This window comes from Bos grunniens, chromosome 2 (genome assembly GCF_055505025.1).
Source record: "Bos grunniens cultivar Pamir isolate PY7600 chromosome 2, Bosgru_T2T1.0, whole genome shotgun sequence".
NCBI classification, from domain to species: Eukaryota; Metazoa; Chordata; class Mammalia; order Artiodactyla; family Bovidae; genus Bos; species Bos grunniens.
The window spans coordinates 33,599,825-33,619,794 of record NC_141166.1 but is presented as its reverse complement, the minus strand read 5'-3'; the positions used below and the strand labels follow the sequence as shown (position 1 = coordinate 33,619,794).

Below are 19,970 nucleotides of genomic sequence, written 5' to 3'. Positions count from 1 at the left end.
CTAAACCAATGAGCTGTAACTTTGTTTGTTTGGAATAAATGCTGAAATATTGATTTTACATAAACATACATCAGAGCTACTTGAAAACTCTGGGAAAAGTAGTTTTTAAGAGTTTCATACTTTTGCTAACATTTTAATCATGTTTCACGTGCCTCTATACCTCACTTGCATTCCACTTCCCCTGCACTCTTGATATCTAATGGCATATGCACACTGAGTAATTTACAGTTTTCTAGTGGGCCATGTGGAGAAGGAAATGGCAACCCACTCCAGTGTTCTTGCCTGGAGAATCCCAGGGACAGGGGAGCCTGGTGGGCTGCCGTCTACGGGGTCGCACAGAGTCAGACACGACTGAAGCGACTTAGCAGCAGCAGCAGCAGCAGCAGCGGACCGTGGCATTTGTCTCTTTTTATCTCTCCACAGTTTATTTTCTATTGATATGTTCCCTTCTGGTTTTTTCCTCTTCACTGTTTTTTTCTGAAAAATTCAGTGCCCAAAATTCCTTAGGTGGAGCAAGCAAGGTCAGTCCACACCAGGACTCAGGGCACCACGGTGACACAGTGAGGGAAGTGGGTCCCTACCAAGGTGAAGAGGATACCCATGATACAGCAGCCAGGCACTGGAGTGTCAGGACCCAAGTTGGGTAAGGAGGGTGTCTGTGCAGGGCAAGGAGCAGGTGACCGGTTTCACATAGGAAGGTTCACCGAAAGTAAGTATATCCCCCATTAGAGGAGCTGGGCTTTCTCACTATCCAACAGGGAGATTATAAACATGCAAAAGGGGGAAACTAGAATGAACTCTGTAGTATCAGGTTAGAAGTAAAGATATAAAGGCTGTGAACTACTAGTTCCTGAACTATAGCTAGAAATGTGTGTACAACTTATTTCTTTCTTTCCAGTCCCACAAGTAGTTTCTGCCTCATTGTATAATTTCTCTGTCCCAGTCCTGGGAATACCTATTTTTTCAAGAAAGACTAGCTTCTTTTAGAGGATGAGAGATAAGTATGCTCATTGCTATTGGGCTATCACTGTTTTCCAGGCTGAAGAGAGCTATAAAATATATATAGAATGTATATAGGTACAGAGATACATACATGCATACATAAATTTAAAGAAATAGATAGGCAGATCAATAGATAGAAGGGTGCCAGACATACTGCTCAGAGAATCTCAGAGAACGTTGGAGACACATCAATAAAACACAGATATGTGCTAGTGGCCAAATTTGAACATCAAATCTGACCCACTGGCCAAAATTAAACATTAAAAGACTTGATAATAAAAGAGTATATCTATATCTAACTGTATAAACTAAGACTCCATGAGTTTATGTAAATAGGAATAAATGTATACAGAAAGAGATACATTGAAAGCTTAATGAGAAACACAAATACGTACATGGTCACAAAGTATTTCCCCATAGAAAGTGAAGTTGCTGAATCGTGTCCAACTCTTTGCAACCCCGTGGACTGTAGCCTGGTAGGCAAGAATTCTCCAGGCAAGAATACTGGAGTGGGTTGCCATTTCCTTCTCCAGAGGATCTTTCTGACCCAGGGATTGAACCTGGGTCTCCCACATTGAAGGCAGACACTTTACCCTCTGAGCCACCATAAAGTGAGACAAATTGACACCATGCACCACCTGATGTGTCATAATATGAAAAACAGAGCATCGTTCTGCGGTATTCCTTCCAGAGATAAACAACCCAAGTCTCTACAAAACAGGACTTCCCTGGAGGCTCAGAGAGTAAAGAACTGGCCTGCAATGCGGAGACCTGGAATCAATCCCTGGGTTAGGAAGAACTCCTGGAGGAGGGCATGGCAACCTACTCTAGTATTCTTGCCTGGAGAATCCCCATGGACAGAGGAGCCTGGTGGGCTACAATCCATGGGGTCACAAAGAGCTGGACATGACGGAGCAACTAAGCACAGCTACAAAGCAATAGAAACTCTACAAAACAACTGGTCTTAGATGTTCAAAAGGTGTCAGGGTCATGAAAGTCAAGGATGATTATTGAACAGTCACAAACTAAAGACGTGAAAACTAGATACAGAACATGATTCTAAATCATGTTTTTTTCTATAAAGGACATGTTTGGGAGAACTGGTGATGCTTGAATTGGATCTAAGAATTTAATGGTGGCACTGGCTTATGCGCCACCAACATTCATTCAAGAAACTAAGATCATGGCATCCGGTCATATCACCTCATGGCAAATAGATGGGGAAACAATATGAACAGTAACAGACTTAATTTTCTTGGGCTCCAAAATCACTGCAGATGGCAACTGTAGCCATGAAATTAAAAGAAGTTGCTCATCGGAAAAAAACCTATGAAAAACCTAGACAGTGTATTAAATTGCAAAGACATCACTTTGGCAACAAAGATCTGTACAGTCAAAGCTGTGGTTTTTCTAGTAGTCATGTATGGATGTGAGCGCTAGACCATAAAAAAGGTTGTGAAAGTGAAAGTTGCTCAGTAGTGTCCAACTCTTTGCAACCCCATGGACTATATAATCCATGGATTCTCTAGGCCAGAATACTGGAGTGAGTTGCTGTTCCCTTCTCCAGGGGATCTTCCCAACTCAGGGATTGAACCCAGGTCTCCTGCATTGTAGGCAATTATCTTTACCAACTGAGACACCAGGGAAGCCCAAAGAAGGCTGAGCACCGAAGAATTGACACTTTTGAACTGTGGTGTTAGAGAAGACTCTTGAGAGTCCCTTGGACTACAAGGAGATCAAACCAGTCAATCCTAAAGGAAATCAGTCCTGAATGTTCATTGGAAGGACTGTTCATTGGATGCTGAAGCTGAAACTCCAAAACTTTGGCAACCTGATGCGAAGTACTGACTCATTGGAAAAGACCTTGATGCTGGGAAAGACTGAAGGCAGGAGAAGGGGGTAACAGAGGATGAGATGGCTGGATGGCATCACCAACTCAATGGACATGAGTGTGAGCAAGTTCTGGGAGATAGTGATGGACAGAGAAGCCTGGTGTGCAACAGTCCATGGGGTTGCAAAGAGTCAGACACAACTGAGCAACTGAAGGACAATGACTGGCTTATGTTGGAAGATGTCCTTGTTTGTGAAGTATGCACACCAAATTATCTGAGATAATGGGGCATCAACCTCAACGAGCTCTCGAAAAAATATATATTTGTACTGTTCTTGCAACTTTAATTTTAAATTATTTTAAAATTTGAAAAAATTGAAATTATTTTAAAAGTAATTCTTTTTGAGAATCCAGAACCACTTTTTTAAAGACAGCAAGAGAAGGGACAAAAGACCAAGAAAAGAGATTTTAAAAAACATGCTTTATATCCAAGGATGTCTATCTTTTGCGTGCATATGGTAAGGTTTGGAGAATTAATGATGACAACAGGACATATTTCAGTGGCTTTGAAATCAGTGAGGTCATCCACTCAAAATTCTAGGTTTAAATCTTAATAAATTCCTTGAATAAACTAAATGTAAATTCACTCTAAATTTTCCATTTAGTGCTGATCTGTAGTAATTTTTAACTCAATTGAATTACCTAGAAACATTTACCTCTGTATTTGCTGAGAACTATTGTTTCAAATCTTTAAAAAACTTTCAAATCTAATTTTCTAAAAAAACCTTGGCAAAGCACATAATTTCAACTTTATGTCATTTACATTCCATTACTTTGTTAGAACCTTTTATTTCAATTATTGTTAGTCTTCCTAATTCTGTATGTAGCCACCATTTTTATTATTTTCATTAAAAGTAAATAATAAAATAAGATACAGTAAACTTTAAATTACTGTGTTACTATATATTTAAAAATTTGAGAGAACTACTGTTATTTGAATGCCTGTGAATCAGATATTTACTCTCTAGTCTTAATCATGTTGTTGTTTGTTGTTTATAGCTTAAGTCCTGTCCAACTCTTTGTGACCCAAAGACTGCAGCATGCCAGGATTCCCCATCCTTCACTATCTCCTGGAGCTTGCTCAAATTCATGTCCATTGAGTAGGTGATGCCATCCAATCATCTCATCCTCTGCTGCCCTCTTCTCCTTCTGCCTTCAATCTTGCCCAGCAACAGGGTCTTTTCTAATGAGTCGGTTCCTTGCATCAGGTGGTCAAAGTATTGGAGTTTCAGCTTCAGCATCAGTCTTTCCAATGAATATTCAAGATTGATTTCCTTTAGGATTGACTGGTTTGACCTCCCTGCAGTCCACGGGACTCTCAAGGGTCTTCTCCAGCACCATAACTCAAAAGCATCACCGACTCAATGGACATGGGTTTGGGTGGACTCCGGGAGTTGGTGATGGACAGGGAGGCCTGGCGTGCTGCGGTTCATGGGGTCGCATAGAGTTGGACACGACTGAGAGACTGAACTGAACTGAAACTAATAAAATGTGCGTGTCTGTTATGTGTCAGACACCATAAAGAACAAGCAGATTCAAATGTTTGGAACAATTAAAAAGGCTTAAGGGAGTAAATGTGTATGGATCCAAAAGACATAAAAGGGCTTGGAACATTTGACCATGTAGCTGAGTGAATTGTGCAAGATCAAATTCATTTTAATCTGATTTAGAATTCAATTTGGAATTTCAGTTTAATTCTAAATTGTTTAATCAAACATTATTTTAATGCATGGACCAACCTATTTCAAAATTTTCAAGTCTTTCTTTTTATTTAGCCGCTGTGAGAGAAAATTAAATGAGCAAGGTGAGGATGAGGGAGGAAGTGTCAAATTTGATCCAATGTTAAAAGTTTATCAAGTTGTGGGAATATCTATGATAGAAAAATTAGGTCTGTCATCAACTGAGCTAAAATGTGATCTGCCAGCTAAATAGTTACAAAAGCAGAAAATAAATAGGTGTAGTTATTCTTCTTTCTTTGGGTCATGAGTCTGGAATTAGATTCCACTTCTATAGAGATTTGTAGTCACTTTTTGATATGCTTATTTAGAACCCATCTTCTTAATGAAGGATAAATTCTTATCTTGCACTACCTAGCCTTCAAGCCACCAGTCTCTTTGCTGTCCCAGGACTCTGTTTCCTGTCATTAACTGTCATCTCATTAGGTAAGCCTCCCTGTTGCTAACCATATCCGGTGGAATGTATGCTCATTTTTCCATTATTTTTTAGAGTTAAATTACAAGCCCAGCAGGGTAGCAACTCCATCTAATTGATTTTCTCTATTACCTAACATTTCTGTTGGTATCTAATGTATTTTTTTCACACTCCTCCAAGTATTCATTTTTTGCAATAGAATTGAGAATTGACATTACCACTAATGTTAAAAAAACAGCAATATCTAAAGTCCCCTTAGTGAATATGATCTCTTTGTTGATGGGCTGAACTCTGAACAGGGATTAGAGAATATTGGGAAAGGAAACTAAATTTAGGAGCAATAGTGAAATAGCAGGAGGTAATCGAAAGAAGAGATCCATTTTTGGTAAAATCTAACTTTGCATTTTAAAATTCACTATATGATTCTGGATAGGTTCCCTTGAGCTCTCAGGGACCCTGTAAAATCAAGGCAGTTAGACAATTCCAAATAGTTCAGAATTCTGACATTTGATTTTACAAAAGAGAAACATTAGCGCTAAGAATAATTTTGATGGAAGTCACCTCAAAAATTAAAGATTCTGTCTTCCCTTTTTTTGTAGCCAGCTCATCTCTGAGACAGTACAGTGTTTTAAAATTGTTCTTTCAGTTTCTAAGCTAATATATACTTTTATAATAAACTTCCTAACTAATCCCCATTCAACTTTAATAATTTTACTATATTTTTACTTGTTTTTTCCCTGTATTTGTTTCTCCATTTGTAGATTCCTAACTTCTTCCTCTAGACTGTCCTTCCCATTGCCTTGCTTTGTGATAGACTCTCTTGAAAACAAAGTGAAAGAGGATGTCATGGAGGTGATGCTAGCATTTTTCTTTAACATTCACTAAGGACTATACGTGGGCTTCCCTGGTAGCTCAGCAGTTAAGAATCCACCTGCAATGCAGAAGGCATAAGAGACGTGGGTTTGATCCCTGGATTGGGACGATCCCTGGAGGAGGGCATGGCAACCCACGCCAGTATTCTTGCCTGGAAAATCCCATGGACAGAGGAGCCTGGAGGGCTACAGTCCATAGGGTCACAAAGAGTCAGACGTGACTGAGCGTGCAGACACACAAGGACCATACATCTCCAGTGCACACAACTTAATTTCTATTTTCCTAAGGGTATATTTTTAAAGTGCCATATTCAGAACAATTGCTAAGTAGAGATAAAGATACTTGTACTTTAAATAACTGTTTGATGGATGACAAAAGTCCAGTTCCTATACACAGACTATATCCTCTCTCAAAGTTATATACTCCTTTTTACGTTCAGTCTTCTAATTTGTCTATATTTTCTCTTATAACATTTGTAAAACTCTTATCTCCTTCAATATTTTTCAAGCCTAATTTTCCAACCTCTCGAGTTTCTCTTTCTTCCCTCATAAGTGACACTGACCCATGCATGTCCTTCCACCTATTTTGTCATCGAGCTTCTTTTCCAATACGAAGGATTGGCTCCAGGTAAAACTATGAGAAAGTGAAGTGAAGTCACTCAGTCATGTCCAACTCTTTGCGACCCCATGGACCATAGCCTACCAGGGTCCTCTGTCCACGGGATTTTCCAGGCAAGAATACTGGAGTGGGTTGCAGTTTCCTTCTCCAGGGGACCTTCCCAATCAAGGGATTGAACCTGGGTCTCCCTCATTTCAGGCAGATGCTTTACCATCTAAGCCACGAGGGAAGCCCTAAAAACTGTGAGAAAGTATACCTTTATTTGTCTTCTAGCTCTCCACTTAGAATTGTCCTTCCTTCTCCTTTTGGCACCACCATTTTCTAAAGGTCTCATGCGTCCCTCTAGTTGCTCATAATGGATTCAAGTGGGCCTTTGGTATTGTCCCAAATTTTAGACTTTAATGATCTCACTTTCTGCAAACCAAGACTTATCTGTCCTGAGTCACATTCTTTTAAGGTGCTCAAGGAAATCGGTCCTGAATATTCATCGGAAGGACTGATGCTGAAGCTGAAACTCCAATACTTTGGCCACCTGATGCGAAGAACTGACTCATTTGAAAAGACTTTGATGCTGAGAAAGATTGAAGGCGGGAGGAGAAGGGGACAACAGAGGATGAGATGGTTGGATGGCATCACCGACTCAATGGACATGAGTTTGAATCAACTCCAGGAATTGGTGATGGACAAGGAGGCCTGGCGTGCTGCAGTCCATGGAGTCACAAAGAGTCAGACACAACTGAGCAACTGAACTGAACTGAACTGAAGATCTGAATCATTTGATGTCACAAAATGAACTAGTAGTTCATGTATTTTCTTTCCCTAGTCAAAGTATATTACTGGGGACTTTCAAGGATTCTGGCTACATAGGAATAATATAAGTCATCATAGTGAAAACATGTTAGCACGCCTGACATCCATCTTCTTTAAATGTGCCATGTCCAGCAGAAATTGTCTAAAATGGAGAAAAGCACTAAAGTAGAATATTGATATCCCAGCTACTTTACAGAATAGGAAGGAACTTATTAAAGCTTCTAAAGATAAAATTTCTCAACGAAAAAGTTTATTTACCTGAGGGATTTTATTTTTAATTTTTAGGTAAAATGGAGTTGTAAGGAAAATGTACCACTTCAGCATTCAGCTTATCAGCAACAGTTACAAGTCTTCAGTTTCGCTATTCTTTTAACTACTGAGTTTTCATCACTTAGGAATTTTACTGTATATAAATTTCTTCCTCTCTCCCACACTCCCTTCACCTGAATTTCCTTTCACCATTTCTTTAAATAAACTATGACATGGACATTTCCCAAATCCATCTATAATTTATTTGCCAACTGTTTCACCATTTGTACAGCACATTTGGTTCTTCCCACCCTATGAGACAGATATGGTAGACCTGATGCCCATTTTAGAGATGGGAAAACCAGTGCTCAGAGAAATTGTGATATGACATTTAAGTCATGTGGCTGGTGAGGAACAGAACCAGGAAGCTAATTCTTGTCTTCTGACCACAAGCACCAGACTCTTTCCCTGCTAAATTTCACACAGAACCTACCATGGGAAAATTATAGAAAGTTTCACTTTTGTGTTGTTTCCAATTTAAAAACTGAAATTAAAATATTAATGATTTAAAATTTTATGTTCAATACCCACACCCATACAATCACAGAATGCCTTGTGATTTTAAATCCTCCCCACCAAATTCACAAAGGCAAATCAACTTCTCCCTATTAATATATACATCAGAACACTTAAGTACGGTGTCAGGCACTGCAAGCAAACCTAGAGTGAGATAAGATATATAGACACAATTTTGGCATATTATTTGTAAATATTTATATTATTCATTTTAGGCTGGGATAAAGTATACTGAGTGCCTTTCTGGACTTCTCCAGTTTTCTAACATTCTTCTCAATATGCAATACCTCACTAAAGTCAGGTCCTTTCTCAGTCTCCTGGCATCCTATCTGGTAAGGATTTCACAGCTGGCTATATAATTTAAAAAGCAAACATGAATGTAAGAGCTCAAAAAATAAGCAGACTGGAGCAGTAAAGTGATTCAATAACACTCTTAAAGCTTGGCATATATATTGACCCTTGTTTGGCATTTCTAGTAAATAATTTTTAAATACTCAAAATTTCGTAGATGGTTTTCTATACCAACAGCCCTCAAACTACTTTCTTTCCATATATTTCTTATCAATTCACATTTCTATCACTTTTGGTTTTCAAGTACAGTTCAATCCCATTTATTGAAAACTTTCATCTGAAACTTTTCTTCATCTCATTTTTAACAGAATTTGTTAAGTAAATTCCTGAAAGCTTTTGGCCACAAATCTAGAATTCAGCACAAGTTCCAATTCAACCAATAACAAAATGTATCCGTTTCTTTGCCTGGGGCATGTCCTGGTTTATTCTTTTAATTTACTGAAATCAAAAGGCAGATTTGGGAGCATGTTTAGACTCGCCCCATGAGCTGTAAAACAGATGCAGAGATGATCTCTAAATATCTTACTTCTGCTTTAGAAAGTGATTTAAAACTCTTCTTTTTTTACCTCTCATTAACTCTACATTTTAAAACGGTCTGGAACATTGCCCCCATGACCCCACTCCCTTGTTTTACTCACCGGCTGTCTTTTGACACCCAGCCAGTTTTTCCAGACCAGAACCCGAAGCTGATGAAGCTGGGAAGCCATCCTTCAAGATGCCACAAACAAGAGAATTCCTCTTTTTTCCTCCACCCCTCAAAAGAAGAATTGGTTCCCCGTCCAACTTGCTGTGTGTCAATGGGTCAGGAGCCTATTCATGGCATAGCTTTCCTGGGAGCTGGGGTAAGAAACCCACCGATCTTCTCTTTCTGCTGGATTTTTCTCTTGGGTTAATCCTGCCCAAGGAGCACTTCTCAACCAGCTCTTCCCCTCAAACGATGATCCAGGCCAGGATCTTTTGGTGGTGTTTGCTTATTTTAAAATAACATCCAGTAGCTGCCTGTTGCGTGAAGTCCAGACTCAGGAGAGAATGAATATCATTCAGATAATGCCCTACTGGAAAAAAAGCTGAACCCACACCTCCTACTCTCCATAAAATTAACTGCCTATCCACACCTTCCAGAAGGTGTCACCTGCTCTGGACACGTCATAGGAATTAGGTGGGACCCTTGCCAGGCCAGTAGGACTTGTCCTACATTCTCTCACCTTCTTTGCTACATAGAGCCTGCTCTGGCAGAGGCAGGGCACGAGAGCACGTTACAGACTCTGGGACTAGTGACTCTCATAATAAAGTGTCATTAAGATGTTTTACATCCATGAGGCCAGAGCTCAGCTGAAACACTCTGAGGCTCAGTCCATCATGAGATATCCTAGAGAAGGTTTCAATGTTTAGTTTAAAGTGAAGTTAATGCTTTGATTTGGGGAAAAGTAACTGCTGGCTTCTATCATAATTTGCTAGGTTACAAAACATGCAGAAAATAAAAGGCTGTCACCTGTAGGTGACAGTAATGACATACACTGGATTCCCTCACCTGGGGGCCAAGGAGTCATGTGTTTATTACAGGAGAGCCATGTTGTTTCAGACTTCATGGTCAAAGGAGACATAGGCTGACCCAGGATATCTCTGAGGGTACGATATAATGAGTGAGTTCTAACTGCACTTGAAATCTCTAAATCAGCAAAGGAATTTCTGGTGATTAAGGGAAAAGAAAAAGGACTTGTGCTTGAATTATTCAAGGCACTTTATAATTAAGTATAAAGTACTTAATGATATTATAAATATAATTTCATTATAAATAACAAATTTTAATTGTGATTTAAGGTATATACAATCCAGAAGTCTGCCACAAAAACTTTTAGGAATAACTTTGCTTTAACATCTTAATGACAACATGTTCCCTCTGATATTCAATGCCTATACTATCTGCCTGTAGCCAATATAGTCCAATCTTATAATCCAATCAGTTCAGTTCAGTCACTCAGCCGTGTCCAACTCTTTGCGACCCCATGAATCGCAACACTCCAGGCCTCCCTGTCCATCACCAACTCCTGGAGTTCACTCAGACTCACGTCCATCGAGTCAGTGATGCCATCCAGCCATCTCATCCTCTGTCGTCCCCTTCTCCTCCTGCCCCCAATCCCTCCCAGCATCAGAGTCTTTTCCAATGAGTCAACTCTTCACATAAGGTGGCCAAAGTACTGGAGTTTCAGCTTTAGCATCATTCCTTCCAAAGAAATCCCAGGGCTGATCTTCAGAATGGACTGGTTGGATCTCTTTGCAGTCCAAAGGACTCTCAAGAGTCTTCTCCAACACCACAGTTCAAAAGCATCAATTCTTCAGTGCTCAGCTTTCTTCACAGTCCAGCTCTCACACCCATACATGACCATTCTATCATTAAATGCCTGGCCACATGCCAAATTGGTGTATATTACAATATGCAAATATAACCTCTGCTTTCCCGTCCAGGCTTGCTCATGCTAACTCCTCTACCTGGGATGCATGCCTCCCTCTTAAAGCACCTTCCTCTCAAAATTATCCCCAAATTGACATCTTCCATGAAGCCTTTGTAGGTATACCCCAGAGGATATCCTCTCTCCTGTCTTTTTGAATCTAGTATAGTTTTTTGTTCATATTTCTTTCAAGGAACTTGCATTTTTGCTCCATTGTGACTTTTATACAATCATTTTTCCCACATTAGATTGTAAATGCTTTGAGAGAATAGACTATTTTATATCACAATATTTTACACATGATCAATGCTCAATAATGGCTGCTGAATTTAATGGAAGACAATATTTGAGTTAAAACTAGTGAAATTCCACTTTGGTCCTCACGCCTTTCCATGACTGCTCCAGACTCTGTGAAATAAGTTCAAGCAATGTTTGAATTTTCCCTTCAAACCCAGAGCAAGTGCTGATTCAGCTTCCTGGTCCCCATGCCAACTCTGCTATATTGATGGCAGCCAGCCTGGGGCTGACTGGAGCCACTTTGGCACATACCTATTCCAATTCTGGCTCTTTCCCTACTGTGATGAATCCCTTTTAAGCCCAATCTCCATGAGGCAGGCAGTCTTGAATATATATAATTTTTTTCTGGACAAGATTAAAGACAAGGTGCTCTTCAGACAGCTGAGGGCCATGGCAAAAATACCCTCCTTCACCACTCCTGGGATGCAGTGTCCAAAATTTATCTGGCTCTCTCCAGCTCTGCTGATGACTTGAGCTCCTGCTTCCCCGCATTCTTTCTCTGCCATCTGTCACAGTTTACGACTCACTGATGGTTTGGTTCACAAATAAACATTACACAAATAAACAGGGTGGGATCTGGGGATATGATTCCATACATTGAGAGAGACATTATGGACACAGAATCAGTTTATTCATTCAGGTTATCTCAGGTTAAACAGCATTAACTCACTGTGCCACTGATGTAGGTGAGAGGTCAGCTCAGAAGGTCCCAGATGGTTTTTCCCAGAAGCTGCTCATGACTTCTTCAGTGAAGTCATGGAGATTTTTTTTTTTAACTTCATTTCAAGATTCTCTCTCAGGATGTCTCCTTGATCATATACCTTCATCTACTACCTCTAATATTCTGATGAAGATAATGTATTTTTTTATAATCCCTGACCCCCAGGAGATCTATTTCTTCAAAGTGATCTCAAAATGATACATTAGGTGTTTAATATATATAAGATATTCCTTTATATGGACTTCCCAGGTGGCACGAGTGGTAAAGAACTCGCCTGCCAATGTGGGAGACATGAAAAGATGTGGGTTTGATCCTTGGGTTGGGAAGATACCCTGGAAGAAGGCATGGCACCCCATTCCAGTATTCTTGCCTGGAGAATCCCTTGGACAGAGGAGCCTGGCGGGCTACAGTCCATGGGGTCACAAAGAGTTGGACATGACTAAAGTGACTTAGCATTCAGCATTCATCCCTTTATACTCGATGGCACACAATGTCAATAGCTCCTAACATCACCTACATTTCCTTGAAGACTGGGGTAATCTTTCACAAAACATAATTCAAAATACTTTAAGTAGGATGACATAGACAATCAGATCTCCAATATTTGCCCCACTCTGAATATCTATGTCTTGGCATTTATAGCTTCTTTAAGATTTTCAAATCTCCTTTTATTTTTTTAATTTTTATTTTATATTGGAGTGTAGTTGATTTACAATGTTGTGTTAGTTTCAGGTGTACAGCAAAGTGATTCAATTATATGTGTATATACGTCTATTCTTTTGCAGATTTTTTCCCATGTAGGTTATCACAGAGTATCAAGTAGAGTTTCCTGTGCTATATAGTAGGTCCTTGTTGATCATCTATTTTATATATAGTAGTATGTATATGTTAATCCCAATCTTCTGATTTCATTTTAAATTTGAGTTTAAAACCATCTTTTAAAATTCCATTGAGGAAAAGGCCTTGCTTAGCATTACTCTTGGAAGCTATAGCTTACATAAATAGGGATCATAACCTCTGATCAAAATAGAACTGGAGTTTGCAGCCTATTAAGCCCACTGTCAGAGAAGGCAATGGCACCCCACTCCAGTATTCTTGCCTGGAAAAATCCCATGGACGGAGGAGCCTGGTAGGCTGCAGTCCATGGGGTCGCTAAGAGTTGGACATGACTGAGCAACTTCACTTTCACTTTCATGAATTGGAGAAGGAAATGGCAACCCACTCCAGTGTTCTTGCCTGGAGAATCCCAGGGACGGGGGAGCCTGGTGGGCTGCCGTCTCTGGGGTCGCACAGAGTCGAACACGACTGAAGTGACTTAGCAGCAGCAGCAGCAGCAAGCCCACCGTGCTCTTTTCCCCACTGAGGCCCAGTGTGCAATGGCTGAAAATAGCAGCCTCCTTGGTCATGTACACAGACTGATGCCTGTACCGGTTTCCAAAGGACCTTGGAGACAACCTTTCCAGTGGCCATTCATGACTAGCATGCTGTCCCCAGTCTAGGCTTCAGACAGGTATGCATAGTGCCTTTGGAAAGCCCTAGGACAGAGTGGCCAGGGTCCACATGGGCTGAGTCATAATGTCCATCCGCACCAATTTGCAGTACATGGCGCATGTGATTGAGGCCCTCTACAGCGCCATGTTCAAGTTCCCTGGTCGCTAGAAGATCCACATTTCCAAGAAGTACGGATTTACTAAGTTTAATGTGGATGAATTTGAAAATATGGTGGCAGAAAAGCAGCTCATCCCAGATGGCTGTGAGGTCAAATATAGCCATAATTGTGGCCCTCTGGACAAACGGTGGGCCCTACACTCATGAGAGTTTTGGGGCTGTCCCTATCTTAATCATGCCCACCAGTAAATCCTACCTTCCTGTCCAAAAAAGAAAAAATAGAACTTAAAGTAACTTTTAGACCAACCAAAAGGAAAATGTTGGAGAAAATGTACAAGATGATGAAAGATAATGAATTCTGTTTTATTTTTTGCATAGAGGAAGATATATGTTTGTGCCTCACTCCTGACTATAGACTGGGATGTTACTGACAGATACTTTAAGATTTCCCCTGAGGGAAGAAAGAAAAATTTGGCAACCAGCAATATGCTGGACCCAGGACACACAGTTGATGAAAAATATATTTTTTAAGCAAAAACTAAACTGAGCAGCAAATACACAAAGTTAGAACAATACAATACATGAAAGAACACATTTCCAAGACAAACCATTCAATATCATAGTAATCCAAGTCTATGCCCTGACCAGTAATGCTGAAGAAGCTGAACAGTTCTATGAAGACGTACAAACCCTTCTAGAACTAACACCCCCAAAAATGTCCTTTTCATTATAGAGGACTGGAATGCAAAAGCAGGAAGTCAAGAAATACCTGGAATAACAGGCAAATTTGGCCTTGCAGTACAGAATGAAGCAGGGAAAAGGCTAATAGAGTTTTGTTAAGAGAACACATTGGTCATAGGAAACACCCTCTTCCAAAACACAAGAGAAGACTCTACACATGGACATCACTAGATGGTCAATACCAAAATCTGATTGATTCTATTCTTTGCAGCCAAAGAAGGAGAAGCTGTATACGGTCAGCAAAAACAAGACGAGGAGCTGACTGTGGCACAGACCATGAACTCCTTATTGGCAAATTCAGACTTAAATTGAAGAAAGTAGAAAAAACCACTAGACCATTCGGGGAAGGTGATGGCACCCCACTCCAGTACTCTTGTCTGGAAAATTCCATGGATGGAGGAGCCTGGTAGGCTGCAGTCCATGGGGTCGTGAAGAGTCGGACACGACTGAGCGACTTCACTTTCACTTTTCACTTTCATGCATTGGAGAAGGAAATGGCAACCCACTCCAGTGTTCTTGCCTGGAGAATCCCAGGGACGGGGGAACCTGGTGGGCTGCCGTCTCTGGGGTCACACAAAGTCAAACACGACTGAAACAACTTATCAGCATTCTGGTAAATGAACTCTCTTACGATTATACAGTGGAAGTGATAAATAGATTCAAAGGATTAGATCTGATAGAGTGCCTGAAGAACTATGGAAGGAGGTTGATAACATTGTACAGGAGGCAGGGCTCAAGACCATGCCCAAGGAAAAGAAATGCAAAAATACAAAATGGCTGTCTGAGGAGGCCTAAAGCAAAAAGCAAAGGAGAAAAGGAAAATTATACCCAACTGAATGCAGAGTTCCAAAGAATAGCAAGGAGAGATAAGAAAGCCTTCCTAAGTGATCAGTGCAAACAAATAGAGGAAAACAATACAATGGTAAAGACAAGAGATCTCTTCAAGAAAAGATCAAGAGATAACAAGAGAACATTTCATGCAAAGATGGGCACAATAAAAGACAGAAATGGTATAGACCTAACAGAAGCAGAAGTTATAAGAAGAGGTGGCAAGAATACAAAGAAGAACTATACAAAAATGATTTTCATGGCCCAGATAATCACGATGGTGTAAAACTCACCCAGAGCCAGACATCCCAGAATGTGAAGTCAAGTAGGCCTTAGGAAGCATCACTATGAACAATGCTAGTGGAGGTGATGGAATTCCAGTTGAACTATTTCAAATCCTGAAAGATGATGCTATGAAAGTGCTGTACTCAATATCAGCAAATTTGGAAAACTCAACAGTGGCCACAGGACTGGAAAATGTCAGTTTTCATTCCAACCCCAAAGAAAGGCAATGCCAAAGAAGGCTCAAACTACCGCACAATTGCATTCATCTCACACACTAGCCAAGTAATGCTCAAAATTCTCCAAGCCAGGCTTCAACACTACTTGAACCATGAACTTCCAGATGTTAAAGCTGGTCTTGGAAAAGGCAGAGGAATCAGAGATCAAATTGCCAACATCCTCTGGATCATCAAAAAAGCAAGAGAGTTCCAGAAAAACATCTATTTCTGCTTTATTGACTATGCCAAAGCCCTTGACTGTGTGGATCACAACAAACTGTGGAAAATTCTGAAAGAGATGGGAATACCAGACCCCCCAAAATAAAGCCAGCTACTGTTTCCACTGTTTTCCCACCTATTTGCCATGAAGTGTTGGGACCAGATGCCATGATCTTTACTAGCGTGTGAGATGAGTGCAATTGTGCAGTAGTTTGAGCATTCTTTAGCATTGCCTTTCTTTGGGGTTGGAATGAAAACTGACCTTTTCCAGTCCTGTGGCCACTGCTGAGTTTTCCAAATTTGCTGATATATTGAGTGCAACACTTTCACAGCATCATCTTCCAGGATTTGAAATAGAAACTGGTATTCCATCACCTCCACTAGCTTTGTTCATAGTGATGCTTCCTAAGACCCACTTGACTTCACATTCCAGGATGTCTGGCTCTAGGTCAGTGATCACACCATCATGATTATCTGGGTCATGAAGATCTTTTTGTACAGTTCTTCTGTGTATTCTTGCCACCTCTTCTTAATATCTTCTGCTTCTGTTAGGTCCATATCATTTCTGTCCTTTATTGAGCCCATCTTTGCATGAAATGTTCCCTTGGTATCTCTAATTTTCTTGAAGAGATCTCTAGTCTTTCCCATTCTGTTGTTTCCCTATTTCTTTGCATTGATTGCTGAGGTAGGCTTTCTTATCTCTCCTTGCTATTCTTTGGAACTCTGCATTCAAGTGGGTATATCTTTCCTTTTCTCCTTTGCTTTTCTCTTCCCTTCTTTTCACAGCTATTTGTGAGGCCTCCTCAGACAGCCATTTTGTTTTTTTGCATTTCTTTTTCTTGGGGATGGTCTTGATCCCTGTCTCCTATACAATGTCACAAACCTCCATCCATAGTTCATCAGGCACTCTATCTATCAGATCTAGTCCCTTAAATCTATTTCTCACTTCCACTGTGTAGTCATAACGGATTTGATTTAGGTCATACCTGAATGGTTTATTCAGGTGGTGTTCTCTGCTTTCTTCAATTTCAGTCTGAATTTGGCAATAAGGAGTTCATGATCCAAGCCACAGTCAGCTCCCAGTCTTGTTTTTGCTGACTGTAGCTTCTCCATCTTTGGCTGCAAAGAATAGAATCAATCTGATTTTGGTTTGACCATCTGGTGATGTCTATGCATTGCAGCATCGAAAAAGCAAGACAGTTCCAGAGAAACATGTACTTCTGCTTTATTGACTATACCAAAGCCTTTGACTGTGTGGATCTCAACAATCTGTGGAAAATTCTGAAAGAGATGGGAATACCAGACCATCTGACCTGCCCCCTGAGAAATCTGTATGCAGGTCAAGAAGCAAAAGTTAGAGCTGGACATGGAACAACAGACTGGTTCCAAACTGGGAAAGGAGTACATCAAAGCTGTATATTGTCACCCTGCTTATTTAAGTTACATGCAGAGTTCAGTTCAGTTCAGTCGCTCAGTCGTGTCTGACTCTTTGCGACCCCATGAATCGCAGAACGCCAGGTCTCCCTGTCCATCACCAACTCCCGAAGTTCACTCAGACTCACATCCATCAAGTCAGTGATGCCATCCAGCCATCCCATCCTCTGTCGTCCCCTTCTCCTCCTGCCCCCAATCCCTCCCAGCATCAGAGTCTTTTCCAATGAGTCAACTCTTCCCATGAGGTGGCCAAAGTACTGGAGTTTCAGCTTCAGCATCAGTCCTTCCAAAGAAATCCCAGGACTGAACTCCTTCAGAATGGACTGGTTGGATCTCCTTGCAGTCCAAGGGATTCTCAAGAGTCTTCTCCAACACCACAGCTCAAAAGCATCAATTCTTCGGCACTCAGCTTTCTTCACAGTCCAGCTCTCATATCCATACATGACCACTGGAAAAACCATAGCCTTGACTAGACGGACCTTTGTTGGCAAAGTAATGTCTCTGCTTTTGAATATGCTATCTAGGTCGGTCATAACTTTTCTTCCAAGGAGTAAGTGTCATTTAATTTCATGGCTGCAGTTACCATCTGCAGTGATTTTGGAGCCCTAAAAAATAAAGTCTGACACTGTTTCCACTGTTTCCCCATCTATTTCCCATGAAGTGATGGCACCAGATGCCATGATCTTTGTTTTCTGAATGTTGAGTTTTAAGCCAACTTATTCACTCTCCTCTTTCATTTTTATCAAGAGGCTTTTGAGTTCCTCTTCACTTTCTGCCATAAGGGTGGTGTCATCTGCATATCTGAGGTTTTTGATATTTCTCCCGGCAATCTTGATTCCAGCTTGTGCTTCTTCCAGCCCAGTGTTTCTCATGATGTACTCTGCATATAAGTTAAATAAGCAGGGCAACAATATACAGCCTTGACGTACTTCTTTTCCTATTTGGAACCAGTCTGTTGTTTCATGTCCAGTTCTAACTGTTGCTTCCTGATCTGCATACAAATTTCTCAAGAGGCAGATCAGGTGGTCTGGTATTCCCATCTCTTTCAGAATTTTCCACAGTTTAATGTGATCCACACAGTCAAAGGCTTTGGCATAGTCAATAAAGCAGAAATAGATGTTTTTCTGGAACTCTCTTGCTTTTTCCATGATCCAGCGGATGTTGGCAATTTGATCTCTGGTTCCTCTGCCTTTTCTAAAACCAGCTTGATCATCTGGAATTTCACGATTCATGTATTGTTGAAGCCTGGCTTGGAGAATTTTGAGCATTACTTTAGTAGCGTGTGAGATGAGTGCAATTGTGTGGTAGTTTGAGCATTCTTTGGCATTGCCTTTCTTAGGGATTGGAATGAAAACTGACCTTTTCCAGTCCTGTGCCACTGTAATTGGTGGGCTCTATTAAATGTTGGATGTGGCAATTTTTGTCAGTCAAACAGTCAAATAACACACTCCAGGACCAGGGCAAGAGGGAATTGATCCAACCACAGGTAAGATATTAATGTGGCAAAAATACATTAATTTTTAAATAGTATTTATTAAAGGACTTTCCAGGTGGCACAGTGGTAAATAATCTACCTGCCAATTCAGGAGACTCAAGAGACATGGGTTTAATCCCCGAGTCAGGAAGATACTGTGAAGTAGGAAATGGCAACCCACTCCAGTATTCTTGCCAGGAAAATTCCATGGACTGAGAAGCCTCGTGAGCCATGTCCATGGGGTCACAAAGAGTTGGATATGACTGAGCGACTGAGCACACACACACACACACACGTTAAAGGTCTACAGTAATAATAATAATAAATACTAGATCTTAAAGTCTTATATATTCAACTAATCACTGTATAATATGAATCTAGCACAGGTCTCATCCTGCAGTAGGTGGTCAATTAATGTTTACTGAATAACTGAGTAGCAAACATTTGTGACGCTTTTATTGAATCATTATATGAGGTCAATTATATAGAAACTGGCATCATCCCCATGTTCAGAGGAAGAAAGTAACATTCACAGACATGCTTTAACTTGCCTAAGTTCACCCAGTTAGAAGTGGGGTCGATGGAAACAGCAGAAAGGGAACCCAAACTCTGTGTCTGTACGTTTCCTCTCTGGGTCATGCTACCTGCAGTCGTGTGTACTGCACTGCATGGGGAGAGCTAAGGAGAAATGGGGAGAGCTAAGGAGAAATGGGGAGAGCTTCACAGTTTTTTCTGATTCTCCAGGGGCCTACAAATCACATGGATTAAATTTTTTTAATGCTAAAAATAAATACACAAAGAATAACTACACCAGGAATTCAGGAAAAAGGAACACTGCTCTTTTCAGGCTTCTTGGTAGAGCATCAAAGAACTTCTCAGCCTGGTCCTTGCCAGCCTCATCAGGTGTCGTCTCTCCAGTCTCAGCCATGCCTCCTGCCATCTGCTGTAATGCCTTGGATGAGGACTATCTACTTTCAAGCTTTGGTTACTAGTCTCCCTCTGCCCAAAATAAAATCATGCTCCTTAAATGACTGACTCAACTGTTACTCTGTCTCTGAAGCCTTTCCCAGCCCCTCCACCCACCACACCCCCACTCCTGGCTGAATTAATCACCCCTCCATCTGTTTTATCATAGACCTCCGTTCAGAGTCAACTCCTGAATTAGCCTTTGCCACAG

The 19,970-nt window shown here is 40.7% G+C and overlaps 1 protein-coding gene, 1 non-coding gene and 1 pseudogene across 2 annotated transcripts in view; 2 read left to right on the top strand and 1 right to left on the bottom strand.

Moving 5' to 3' along the window:
* ABCA12 (ATP binding cassette subfamily A member 12) overlaps positions 1–9,558 on the bottom strand; it is a 201,550-nt gene extending 191,992 nt beyond the window's left edge. Inside the window, exon 1 of the mRNA XM_086366424.1 lies at positions 9,160–9,558. Within this exon, the coding sequence (XP_086222550.1) occupies positions 9,160–9,228 (69 nt within the window). The 5' untranslated portion in view covers positions 9,229–9,558. The remainder of the gene's footprint in view (positions 1–9,159) is intronic.
* Positions 9,559–12,479: 2,921 nt separating this feature from the next.
* Positions 12,480–13,804, top strand: LOC147377895 (large ribosomal subunit protein uL16-like; annotated as a pseudogene).
* Positions 13,315–13,445, top strand: LOC147377896 (small nucleolar RNA SNORA70). The gene has a single exon (XR_015153735.1). It is a non-coding gene; the product is annotated as a small nucleolar RNA SNORA70 (small nucleolar RNA).
* Positions 13,805–19,970: the final 6,166 nt, after the last annotated feature.